The 13,306-nt window shown below is 43.0% G+C and overlaps 1 protein-coding gene across 1 annotated transcript in view; it reads right to left on the minus strand.

Moving 5' to 3' along the window:
- Window positions 1-13,306, minus strand: part of SEL1L3 (sel-1 suppressor of lin-12-like 3 (C. elegans)) — a 114,498-nt gene that overhangs the window by 14,065 nt on the left and 87,127 nt on the right. Inside the window, exons 17-20 of the mRNA XM_012664202.1 lie at window positions 9,318-9,401; window positions 1,601-1,691; window positions 1,386-1,470; window positions 317-426 (exon numbers count right to left, since the gene is read on the minus strand). Of these exons, the coding sequence (XP_012519656.1) occupies window positions 317-426; window positions 1,386-1,470; window positions 1,601-1,691; window positions 9,318-9,401 (370 nt within the window). The remainder of the gene's footprint in view (window positions 1-316; window positions 427-1,385; window positions 1,471-1,600; window positions 1,692-9,317; window positions 9,402-13,306) is intronic.

A 13,306-nucleotide genomic window follows, 5' to 3' on the forward strand; every position in this document is an offset into this window, starting at 1 on the left:
CGGCTGCTTTGCTTACTACTTGATTTTTTTGGCCTTGAACAATTTTTACCTTGTTGTATCTTTGACTACAAAATGGGTATAATAGTCCCCACTCTCCACCGGATTGTATGAGAATGGTATGAGGAGCACGGTGGAGTTTCAATGAAGGTCACCACTACGGCTGGAGTCCTCACAGGGCTGTTGCGTAGGGTGTGTGACGTGGATGAACAATGCCTTGTAGACTGTGTGGTGTATGCAGACGGAAAGGATTACTGGGACCTTAGGCCTTGCAAGGTCACAAATGGGTATCCCCACGAGCTGGTTTGCTGTTGCTTACCTGGGAGTCTCCATCCAGCGCTGCCTGGGCGTACATCTGCACAGACAACTCCAGGTCCTGGGACTGGTTTTGGTGGCCATAGTAGTAAAGGTCTCCCATTTTCAAATATGCTGCAGGACACAAAGCACAGAGGCATCTGTCAAGTGGTTTTGTTTCAGACTTTCATTTTAAATCATTGGCCCATTCACGTGACTGAGCGTCTTGCCTATTAGAATCTGAAAACAGAACATCTTATGTTTCCTTGGTATGTTAAGAGGAAAAAAAAACAGCTTTGCCCTGAGCACCCCTATTTCTAGACACATTTTCTATTCTGCCAAATAACTCTCCTAAATAGCTGTTTGTGAGACTCTCAGTCCACAGCCTCACTGCCCCATCAGCCGAGGTTGTTGCGGGCACGTTATTTCACATCTGAAATTTTGCTGCCCGTGTTCAATGTCTCTTATGGGTATCTCTTTGTGTTAGCCACATATTTTATTTTTCCTCTGAGAAACACTTGTGTTTACGAGTATATGTATCACTCAATGTCCAATCAGAAAAACAAGAATCCATTTCAGGCAGTTCAAAAGAGGGATTTTATCCTGGGGAAGTAGTTACTAGGGTGTTGGAAGAGCTGAAAATACAAATGGAAAACAACAGGTAACCCAGAGACCAACAATGAGGAAGCCACTATTATCCCAGGGCTGGGGAACCAGAGGTCTGGGAACTGCAGCTCCCGGAGGCAGCCCCTACCATGCAGAGCACGGCAGAGGAAGCCCAGAATACACCTGAGGGCAAAAAAGGCGAATGACTGGCCCAGGGAATCGCTCTGTCATAGCTTTCTCTTTTGAACGCTCATTGACTCGGAAGAAATGATGGCTTCAAGCACACAAGGGGGCAATGGGTGAGGAGGGCGCATTGCAGGAGGCTGAGAGCAGAATTTAGCCATGATCTTAATAGTAGAGACTTTTCACTTTCTTTCCTAATTGCTTAGAAATATCACACTTCACACGAAGCTGTTAGATGCTCCCTGTTACTAAAGACTGAAAGCCGCTAATGCTTCAATTTTGCACCCGTTTTTCTCTATACATACCAAATGAAGGAGCATCGATTTGAAAAACAGAGAAATTATAGTATCTCCAAACACAATTAACACCCAAGTATCTCCTGGCAAGATCCTAAGGAGTAAAGGGGAGAAAAAGTTAATTCATTAATATTTTGGCCAAGTGACCAATTTTGCCTCTGTAAAACCCAATTCATTATCCTTAACCTCGGAGCTTCCACTCAGAGAAGAATACATTTACTTACTGGCCTCTCCTCACAGATGTGTGCTAAATTTGTCTGTGACACTTCAATTCCAGTTTCTGCTGCTAAAACATAATACAGCAAAGCTTCATGCCTAAAAATAGATGATTAATAATAAATTTCATATAGTGGCTCTTACTAATATTCTCAGAGAGCTTTATATTCAAACATAAGAGGGCATAAAATAAGCAGTTTTTTTTAAAACCACAAAATCATGAATTTTTTTTTTAAATAAATACTGTTAAAAATACTGCATGCACTGATTTATTTTCTATCTTAAAGGCTGAACTCACAGATAAGGCTGGAGAGCTAGTTGATGCAACAGCTACCTCTACTGGCTGAGTGGTATGTTAGTACCGGCTGGGGAGTTGGCTATTAGTCTTCAGTCCTTGAATCTTTCTTCCATCCTCACTTAGAGGAGATAAGTGGCACTAAGAAAAACCCATGTGCTTCAGAGCCCTCTGTTTTGTGAAAGGCTTTATAGGGCTTAGGATTCCAAACAAGTTTAATTAAAGCTGAGCTTTTGTTGTGCATTAGAAGTTTGGCAAAGGAGAGGGAGTTTACAAGGGGCTTGACCAATGACCAAAACACATTTGAAAAAACAAATATTCGACACCACTAGTAATTGAATAATTGCAAAATAACGAGCATCCACTTTTCATCTGTTGAAAGAATGACACAAGATTCATAATTGACACAAGATTGCTGGAATAATGGCAAGGGCTTGGGGAAATGGACATATTCCTGCAACCATTGCCAGTTCGAGGGTTCTGGAGGACAGGAGGCGAAAGTCTTACAAATGCATATACCATTCAGCCCTGCAGGTCTCCCTTGGGGAGTTACTCTAAAGGAACAATCAGAGACACGTGCAAACATTCCATTGCCACACAGTTCATGGTAGAGCTGTTTACATGAACAGAAAAAGCTGGGAAGAACTTAAATATCTGAAAAATCAGTGATTAGTTAAATTAACCCATGGTGCAGCCACTTTCAGATGTGGCCATTAAAAATGATGGCCAGGCGCGGTGGCTCACGCCTGTAATCCTAGCTCTCTGGGAGGCCGAGGCGGGCGGATTGTTTGAGCTCAGGAGTTCCAGACCAGCCTGAGCAAGAGCAAGACCCCGCCTCTACCAAAAATAGAAAGAAATTAATTGGACAACTAAAAATATATAGAAAAAATTAGCCGAGCATGGTGGCGCATGCCTGTAGTCCCAGCTACTCGGGAGGCTGAGGCAGTAGGATCGCTTTAGCCCAGGAGTTTGAGGTTGCTGTGAGCTAGGCTGACGCCACGGCACTCACTCTAGCCCAGGCAACAAAGCGAGACTCTGTCTCAAAAAAAAAAAAAAAAAATGATGTGTAGAAGAGTATTCAAAAACACAGAAAAATTTTTATGCAAAATTTTCCATTCAGTGAAAAAAAAGCAGGGTATAAAACAATGCTTCCCATTTTGCAAAACAAAAATAAAGCTCAACACACAGGTACACACATACACATATGCATATATACCAAGAAAAAAAAGCTTTAAAAATTATCTACCAAAATGCTAACAATACGTATCTCTGTGTGGTGAGGGTGCAAGTAATTTTTATTTCCTTCTTTTTACTTATCTGATGTCCTCAATTTTCTATATGTTACCCAGTTTAAGAGTAAAAATCTATTTTAACCATAAGTACTTGTTCTTAAAGCTTTTTTTATTCATTTTAAGTAGTTGATATTAATAACTTCTTAATTTTAGCTCCATCTAGGAACTGATTTAGGGAAGGGTGGGGAAGATTGGGTGAGGGTGAGTAAGGGAAGAAGATTCGGAAATCATCTTTGCTAAACTGCTAAAAGCAGCTCCTGGCAGACCATCCCTTGGAGACTGAGAGAGGTGCTGGGGATCAAATTAGGACAGTCAGACTTTCAGTCAGACATGCTGCAGGTCACGGGCCACATGGCTGCTGAATGAGCCAGTTCTCAGCCTCTGTGATACCTAAGGCAGCTGACCAATTAGCCATGACTCACGCTAAAGCGAGAGGTCGGCTAAGCAGTGTCCCCTGCAGAGGCAAGCCAGATAACGAGCCTGCAAGTGCAGCCGCAACAACAACGCAGAAGACACTGGGGATTTTCTAACAAAGCCACAAAAATCAAGTTGGGTTGCAAGAATTCTCAGGGCAGACCCAAGACCCCAGACAGAGGGCCTGCAAGGGAAGCCCAGTGGAAAGTCCCCATCATTTTGCAACAAGGTCCTGTTCCTATGGTCTTATAATCTCGAGTGTCTTCAGAGACACTCAGGCTTATGCCTCAGTTTCCACCAAGGATCGATAAAGGAAGAAGATGGTGTAGACCTGCAACCCAAGGTCCAATATCATGCCAGCACCTTCGGCTGCCATGTGGCTCATGTTACTAAAATGTACGAAAATGAGTTTTTCTTGGACAGCAGAAAACCAGTAGGCTGGCTGTTAGAATTGGGGGTGGAGGGAATGGAAGTTGACACTCTCTGTAAGAACACCCACGACAATAAACTTCATAAGGAAAATATCCAGTCTTGGAAGTTATCTTGGTGGTGGAGGAGGGAAGAAAGAAACAAGTTGAATAGAAGACTTCTACTGTCCAATTATCATATAATCCAGGAGGAAATGTCATAGAATTCTCGAGCATTTCCACTGAGGAAGGACTGAAATCCATCAAAAAGAGGTGTCTAAAGAAGTACTTGATATTCACAGAAGCACTAAACGGAAATGCCCACAAACTCTGTCTTCCATCTTGCAGAATCAATCACCAAACACCTGTGCACCCCGAGACCACCACCTACTTTCAGATATTGATGTGTGAGCTCTAGGTAGGGGCTCCACGGTCAAGACCAGACTTTCTCAGCTTATTGAAACTTACGAGACACGACACCTCTGCAGAAACCCTACCCACATTTAGCCTCCCAGCACTTGGTTTACACTTAACTGTGTTTCAACAGAAACATCTGAAGTATTTATTACAGATATTTCTACACTTATATTCACGGAACAAACATTTACTCAGCATTTGCCAATTGCAGGAAGCCCAAAGAGAAGCCACAAAGCTATTGTCCTTCCATGAATTTCCTCAAGGTTTAGGAAGTCAACCGGAGCTTCAAGCCTTATTTCCAATGCATTAAAGTGAAATTGTCCCCCAGACAATCATTTTGACAGGGATAGGGTTGGGTGGGTGCAAGAGAGAAGGGAACTGAGAGAAAAGAAATAGTTTAGGGGCACATTTACTACCCTCCCATTTCAGACCCAGCATATGCATTTCTAGAACTTTTATAATGACACATCTTAATAATCAATCCTTTGGCTGTTTGCTGTGAATTGTGAATTTGCGTACCTCTGAGCAGTTTCTCAATTACATTATTTTCTCTGTGCTTTTTACTGCCAACGCCTGAAGCAGCTCAGATCGGAAGGGATGAAAAAAACTTCTAAGGTCTCAGTGGAATTCAGGGCCCCTGCTCTACAGCAAAAAAGTGAATCTCTTTCGACTGAAACTTCACATACCTACTTGTCTTGCCTCAAGCCCGCTATAATCTGGCTAACCTCCTGGGTTAAGTATTTTTGGTATATTTAAGACAAAGGACAATAAAACACATAGCTTGCAGATAAGACACATGCAGGGGGAAGGCAGAGAGAAATGAGACATGACAGCTGGCCTTTCCTTCCCTAACTTCTTCTGGTGTCCGAGGACAGCCTGGGGCACGACAGCGTTATCTTCCGTATTATGCCGATACAGCAAAAAGCCCTTTTCTCAATCATGTGCCTCTTTTAAACCATCCCATATAAATCTTGGAACAACATAGAAAAGCACGAGCTCATCAAAGTGACACATGTAATTTGAAAATAACGTCCAGAATAAATTCACTCACACAAAAATGAAAAAAGGAGATGGACTGGAGACATTGATGGATGAATTTAGTTCTATTACAGCAAAATAGATGGTACCAAAAAACATCACGTTGTGGTGTGAAAAGGCCAACACACATATATTACATTTCCTATTTAACCCCTGGGGAGGGCTGCGGGCTTGGAGAGCAAGAAGAGATAGACGCGTTCTGCCCCGAATATACGTTGACAAAGATTTTCTCACATAATGGATATTAGATGCTTCTTCCTGTGGATACTGACAGGTCTCAAATCCAGACTGAGACTTATCTTGAACAATACTTAGCGTCAGTATCAAGTTTCGCAAGGACATGGAGAAACAGAAATTTATACATGGTGGCAAGAGAGTAAATTGGTGAAACCACCTAGGAAAACAATTGGCATCGTCTTGTATGGTTGAACATGAGTCCCCACAATGACCCAGAGTCCCCACTCCTAAATGTATATTCTAGAGCAACTCTTCCTAGGTGTGCCAGGGGGTACGTAAAAAACGCTCATGACCACACTGTTCTTAAAAACCAAGAAAAAAAAAAGAAAAAAGAAAAGAACCCAAACATGCATTAACAGGAGAATTGGTAAATCAGTTGTGGTCTCTTACAGCAGTAAATATGAATGACCTACAGGTACATGCATCAAAATGTATGAATCTTAGAAACATGATATTCAGTAAAAGAGCAGTTGAAGAATTATATATAATATGATTTTAATAACATAAAGGTCAGAAATAAGCCAAACCAAATCCCTTGCTTAGGAATATATCCATATGTAGCAAAACATAAAGAAAGCAAGGGGTGGATCAACCAGAGAATAGGACAAGGGTTACTTCTGGGTACCAGGGGTGGGGGTGAGATTTAATCTGGGAGGGACATGCAGGGGCTTCAACGGAACTGGCAATGTTCATTTTCTTAAGTAAGGTGGTAGGTTTTCACCTGTTCATTTTATTTTGATGACTTGGAACTTACAAGTATATCACATATTATTTCATACGTATCAACGATTACATGATAAAAGAATAGAAAAGCCACTAGACTGGCTCATGCCAGTTCAATGCTCAGCTCCTTCTACCTGGATTTGAACTAGCTCCCCTTTCGGGCTCTCCCATCTCTTCATCATACACAGCTGTTTGGTTAAGCGGCTTAGAAAGAGGATCTGTCACGTCACTCCCTCTCCAAAACTATCAATGGCTCCCCACTGCTTCACAAATGTATAACCTGCCATTCAAAATTCTAAAAAGTAGCACCTTTTTTTTTTTTTTTTTTTGAGACAGAGTCTCACTTCTGTTGCCCTGGCTCGAGTGAGTGCCATGGCGTCAGCCTAGCTCACAGCAACCTCACACTCCTGGGCTCAAGCAATCCTACTGCCTCAGCCTCCAGAGTAGCTGAGACTACAGACATGCGCCACCATGCCCGCTAATTTTTTCTATATAGATTTTTAGTTGTCCAAATAATTTCTTTCGATTTTTTAGTAGAGACGGGGTCTCGCTATTGCTCAGGCTGGTCTCGAACTCCTGACCTTGAGCGATCCACCCGCCTCGGCCTCCCAGAGTGCTAGGATTACAGGCGTGAGCCACCGCGCCCGGCCAAAAAGTAGCACCTTTTTGATCTCATTATGTATCACTTTCAAGTCTTACCCTCAAGGCAAACTGGATGACTTAAAATTTTCTAGACTCACCCAGATCTCTTTGCTTTTGTTTCTACAGTTCCCTTCATCATAAACATTGTTCCCTGCATGGCTAAGTGCAAGTTCCATCCATGCTTCCAGGCCATATCACCCACTCCGTCCATCATGAAGGCTGTCCGACACTTCTCAAGCCAGGGAACACCTCCTCCTCAGAATCCACAACGCTCTTTACGTTCTGCTCATGGCCCTTGAGTTACAGCTGTCCCCTCTATTTGCCTTAGTTCATTCATTCGGTAGTTTCCGAGCACTTCCCAGGTGCCCCCATGTGCAGGGCACTGGGATACAAGTCATGGGGCAATTGACGTGTAAGGAAATCATTCAAAATTCATGGAAGGATGAAAGGGAGTAAAGAGTTAGGCAGGTTCCTGGGCAGAGGGAAAAGTGAGTACAGAGGCTGAGAGATCAGATAGAGCATGAGCGGAGGAGAAACTGCTTGTGGAACAGATGAGGCAGCAAATTTCCCCAAGCCCCACTTGAGGCATCCCTTGAGGTGTACAGAAAGCATCCTGCATTCAAGCGTACTCAGTAGATCTGCTGAACTGAATCAAAACTCACACACAGTGCGGGACACACTTCAGTTCTCCTTCCTTCCCAACAATAACAGCAAAGAAATCCCACATTTAGACTAAGTATTCTGAGAGAGAAAGCAAGCCACAAAAATCTTAATTCCTCTAGCCCTTCATAGCAAATTTTTAAATGCGCTAGCTAAAGTGCTTTACAATAGTAAATTCAAAAGTAGGCCAAAAAGCCAAGCTTTTTACACTCTCTTTATGGGAAAAACAGTGTCAGACATCTTGGGGGGGGTACATGTGTGTAGATGTTTTTACAGGTGTGCTCTCCCTTTGGGAAAACCCCGCATATAAACACTTGGATAGCTGAATGTTTAGTTCACCTTAAGAAGTTTGTAGGGAGCAGAGGGTGGGAGGTTGGCAGGATGAGAAGTAGAAAATGAGTTAAAGTCAAATTTGGGAATTTTAGGAACTGAAGTTTACTTGGGAAACAAGATAGAGCACCACAAAAATTATAAGGTACATTTACAATCGGGAAACAGTGATTTCCCTTAAAAAATTTCTTTGCAATTGTGCAAAGTGAGGCCACAGATAATAAACTTTCATAGGAGGATAATAATAAACATTTATATTTGGTGCTTTCTTTCACTGGGCTCATTACCTCCATATGCTCTAATTTAAGATGAAAATCTTGACATGCTAGTTGCTGGTCATGTGTGCAGCCATGGACTAAGAGAGAAAATGGCATTCTATTGGACCTATCGTTTAATTTTTAATTAAGGTTCCGATCGGAGTGTGATCGATGTTAGGTCTGGTTTAATATCTTTGAGGCAGTGGACCAAGGGGATACATGCTGATTTGCATATCTTTTTTAGTTATGACTGAAATACCCGGATCGTTTAGGCAATAAACCAGCCAAGAAAATGTGGCCCAAGGGAAAATGAAGAGGGGGTGCTAGAACTCACAGAAGAAAACAAAAAACTACTCAGGCAGAGTTTGGAGAGGTGTCCTAAGTAACGACAAACGGGGGCATTTGGAAGTCCTCATGTGCCATGTCTCATCCCATACAGGACAGGACGAAATTTGCTAACTTCACCAGAAGGTTAGGAACAGGGGTGTCTGTTTGGTTGTGACCCTGGGCACTGGTGAGTGACCTCCTGCAATTCCAGGCTCCTGATCATGGCAGATGTAGTAACATATCTATGGAAGAAGGCACCCTGGGCCTTAAACGTATTGATCTCTCTTCTTCCTGGGTACAAGATGGAAATCCTGGACTTCCCGTTGCCTGGAAGTGAGAAGTGGAGGGTCTCACCTAAGATCCCCTTTGCTGTCTCCAGGCTCTAAAACCAAGAGGAACCAGCCTGAAGGAAAGAGAAATCAATGTATTTGTGTGTCTCTCAACTTGATGAATGTGGACGCTCCCCCCCAGAGAACAAATTTTTGTGTATAATTAAACATGGAAATGCTGTTTTCCAATCAACAGCCAATCAGTCTGTGATACTCTGAATATCATTACTGGGAAGCTGTGATTTCCCTGCAAATTGCTTTTTCAGTTGCATTTTAAGACTCCTTCTCATAAGGCTATACTGACAGATTAAAAGTTAAAGGCTGAGAAAGTTCATTCCAAGTGGGTCCCAAGCTTACCATGAACCCTCCAGGTAGGCATTGAGGCCTTTGCGAATGACGTGGCCCAAGTAGCCATTTTTCTCAGCTACGTGCTTTGCCCATCTGAAAAGAAAAGGGAATAGAAAATATGCAAACTGTGGCAAATTTAATAATCACTTTTTTCTTCGTATGATCCCAATAAATCCCACTTGGGGAATATTTTGCTTGTTAGAATTTTTACAGAGCAACAAACCAGAACTGAATGTTAAGAAGATAAATAAAATGCATTTTGAAAGCTTTTCATTCAATGCCCTTTCTTATGAATGCTTAGGCGTTGCTGCTTATGGAAACAATGGCATGTAAGGTATATAATGAAAAATATCCACCCATTCAGAAAAATGTAATCTTCACCAAGAGTTCCAGTACCCTCTCTATTAACATGTTTACTAGTTTATTGTTAGGTTTCTCTATTTTGTTTCTGTCCCCTAATTTATCTTGAAGGGATTTATTAGTAATGAACTAGTTTGTTGTAATCTTTAGACTTATAACCACTACAAGAATAACATAAGAATGCATAATATTACAATAAGCTAATAGAAGGGGGAAATGGAATAACTTTTAAATATATTTGATTAATACAAAGGAAGGGCAAGAAAAGAGAAAGAAAGGCATACACGCCAAAAAAAAAACCTATATGGGACAAATAGGAAATAAATAGTAAACTGGTAGATTGAAAACCAAATATATTCATAATTACATTAAATTTAAATGGACTAAATACACCAATTAAAAACTAAAACTATCAAACTGAATAAAAATATATGAAAATTCAGTTATATATTGCTTACAAGAGACACACATTGAAGTTAAAGAATGGAGAAAGATTGAAAATAAAAGGATGGAAAAGATATACAAACTCTAAGAATAAAACCTAGTATAATTATATGAACATCAGAAAAAATAGACTTTATTTATTTTTTTAACTTAGCCTTGCCTAAGCAAGACCTCAAAAAATTTGGTTACCAACTCATAACTGTCCCTCTCCATGGAAATCTTTAGTAAAAGGCGAAAGATTTGTTCGTTTTGAAGAGAAATCAGAGTATAGAAAAAATAGACTTTAAGGCAAGAATCATCAACAGAGATAAAGAGGACATTGTAAAATGATAAAAGGCTCAAGTAGAAAGGCAAAATGATTCTAAATCTGTATGACTCAGTAACATAGATTCAAGATATACAAATGCAAAATTGAACTATAAGGAGAGATAGGTAAGTCAACACACATAGTTGGAGGTTTTAATAGACTTCTTTTAATAACTGACATAAACAAGCAGAAAAAGAAATGTCAGAAAGGATAGAGAAGATCTTAACCATATAATTAAAAAACTTGATATAACTGATGTATTTGTAGACATTGTACCTAACAAGTTCAGAAAACACACTCTTTTGAAGAGACCCATAGAGGATATACCAAAATTGACCAAGTACTGGTCATAAAGCAAGGCCCAACAAATTTCAAAGGATTGAAGTCATTCAAAATATGTTCTCTGATCACAGTGGAATTAAACTAGAAATCAGTAACAACAGGTTAACATGAAAATCCATGAAACATGAATGATTTCTTCTGGGAAGAGGCTTAAAAAAAAAAAACAAGCAAACCATGAATATTCATGCCAAATATTCTAAATAACTATAATAAAAAGCTTCAAGTCAAGTTTTATCACTGAGGTCAGGTAAGATTGGATCCGATCTCAAATATCTCATGGAAAAACATTTTGGAGAGAGGAGGCAAGATGGCTGACTAGAGACATCGGTCACCAGATTGTCTCAGAAAGAAGGAAAAGTTTTACATTACAAAAACATAGCCCCAGTGTAATTCGGAGGGAAATGTGCCAGAAACTACCAGAGAGTCCATGGGAAGAAGTTTAGAAGCAGAATAAGAAGTAAGGTTTCACCAGAGACCAGCCTCCGAGGAATCTGGAGCCCTGTGGAAAGGGTAGGTGTGAGTGTTTGTTTTTCCTCTCCTCACACCTCTGGCAGAGTGCAGGCTCCCGAGCTGCTAGAGCGCTTCTCTACCCTCATGAGCCCCAAAGTTGCTGCTACCAGTGAACTGGCAGCTTCTTGAGAACAGAGCACGGGGCTGCCAGCCCCCTGAGGTCGCTCCCCCTCACCTCAGACCCAAGCCAAGGCGGCAGGCACCATACTGCTTCTCCACCCACTGTGTGCCTTTATCCTCTCCAAGGAGCTTCGGACCTTCAGTTTTCTTGTCACTTGTCCCCACGCAAACATTTCCCAACTCCTGCAGAGACTGTGGTGGCCACAGGGGAACTGTGTAATCCCAGAGCTTGGACATTCAGGGCAGGCTGCCTTCAGGGAAGAGGAGAGTGCAGCAAGCCAGGGGAGTCCCTCGGGACAAAGGGGACCAGAGTGGCCAGCTCTCCTCCATGCAGACTCATCTCCTCCTCTTTCCCTCCCCTACCCACAGCTGCCAACGCAGCCATGGCAATTCCCACATGAGTCAGCATGGGTGCCCAAAGGGACGATTGAGCTGGAGTTCTCAGAAGCGGCTGCTTCCCCTCTGTTGGTGCACCCACCATACCGAGGCTTCCACAGAGAGCAAAGCTCACGCCTTTCCTCTTAAAGACCTGCAGTGGACCAAGGGTTGCTCGAGCTTGAGCTCCCTACCTATCTGCCCTCCCCAGTGCTGCCCACCTGGCTGCTCCAGTAGAGCAGAGCATATTCCAAAGCGGAGGGACATTAAGCCTGCTTGAGCACTACATGGGCAACTGGGGACCGGCATGCTTCTCTCTGGCAGTCAGGGAGTGAACTTGAGGGACCAGGGGATAGGCTTGCAGGCCAGATCCCATACCCACCCCCTCCCGGACTTAATTGTGTTGCTCAGGGGCACACAGGGGAGATTTGTGAACTAATCTAAGAAAGCAAGGGAACCCACACGTGCAGAACTAAAAGGAGAGTGCAGTGTGGGTCTTAGCTGAAATGTCTCACAGAGTACACCTCCCCTCACAGGAAAGCCACACTGTCTGTCTGGGGCAAGATCCTGGGCAGAGAAGCTAAGCTCCCAACCTGTGGTACCACTGCTGGTGAGCTCTGCAGGTTTGGGCTGCTGCTTGTGGCCAGGTGCTGGAAAGAGACCCGTGGAGCAGAGGAGGGGAAGAAGAGCGAAACCCACTCATGAGAGCTAGTCTGTGAATCCTATACTGCTTCTCCCCCAAAAGCAGACTTTCTGGCTTGGCGGGGCCACTTCAGCCCCTCTCTGGTGGCTTTCCCCAGAGGCCTGGGAGCTGACCCTTGAACCTCTGCTGAGATAGCTCTTGTGCCTGCCTTTGTGTAGGCTGAATGCAGGCTCATCTGACCCAGACCCCTGCCCCCAGCCTCACTCCTCCACCCGCCTCTGCTGTGGTGGAGAATGAGTCCCCTGGGAGCTCCAGGGCCCCACCCACTGCCTAGGGCATTGGAGTGCTTCTCCTGATTGACTAGAGCTGGTCACAGGTTCCAAAAAGCATCACTGTGCTGGCTTTTTCTGGCAATCTCCACCTACTTGCAGGCAGGACAACTTGTACAGCCCATTACAGTATCTACTGACTCAAATCACACAGGGCATGGCTGACTCTTACCCACAAGCACCACCTACTGTCTCAGAGATTAAACTGGGAGTCCCAATATAATTCATGCTGTTAAGAAGACCATAGGGCTGGGGAAAGAGAAAGGATTTCAAAGAACTCCATCTCCCCTAGTCCACAAGAGAAAGAAAACCTGCCCACGCATGTAGTACACCATTGCTATAGCCTACAAATAACTAGCAATTGAGAAAACCACTACACTAAGAATATTTATAACCAAGGTATCCATCCAGAACCTAGACCCCCATCAAAGTACCCACAAGCAAAGCCAAAGGTCCTTACCCGACATAAGCTACAGGCACACCCTTAAGAGTGAGGGAGAACGGTGGCTCACACCTGTAATCCTAGCACTCTGGGAGGCCGTGGCGGGTGGATTGTTTGAGCTCAGGA

The sequence above is a fragment of the Propithecus coquereli genome, unplaced genomic scaffold, assembly GCF_000956105.1.
Source record: "Propithecus coquereli isolate 6110/MARCELLA unplaced genomic scaffold, Pcoq_1.0 Scaffold87, whole genome shotgun sequence".
Classification (NCBI taxonomy): domain Eukaryota; kingdom Metazoa; phylum Chordata; class Mammalia; order Primates; family Indriidae; genus Propithecus; species Propithecus coquereli.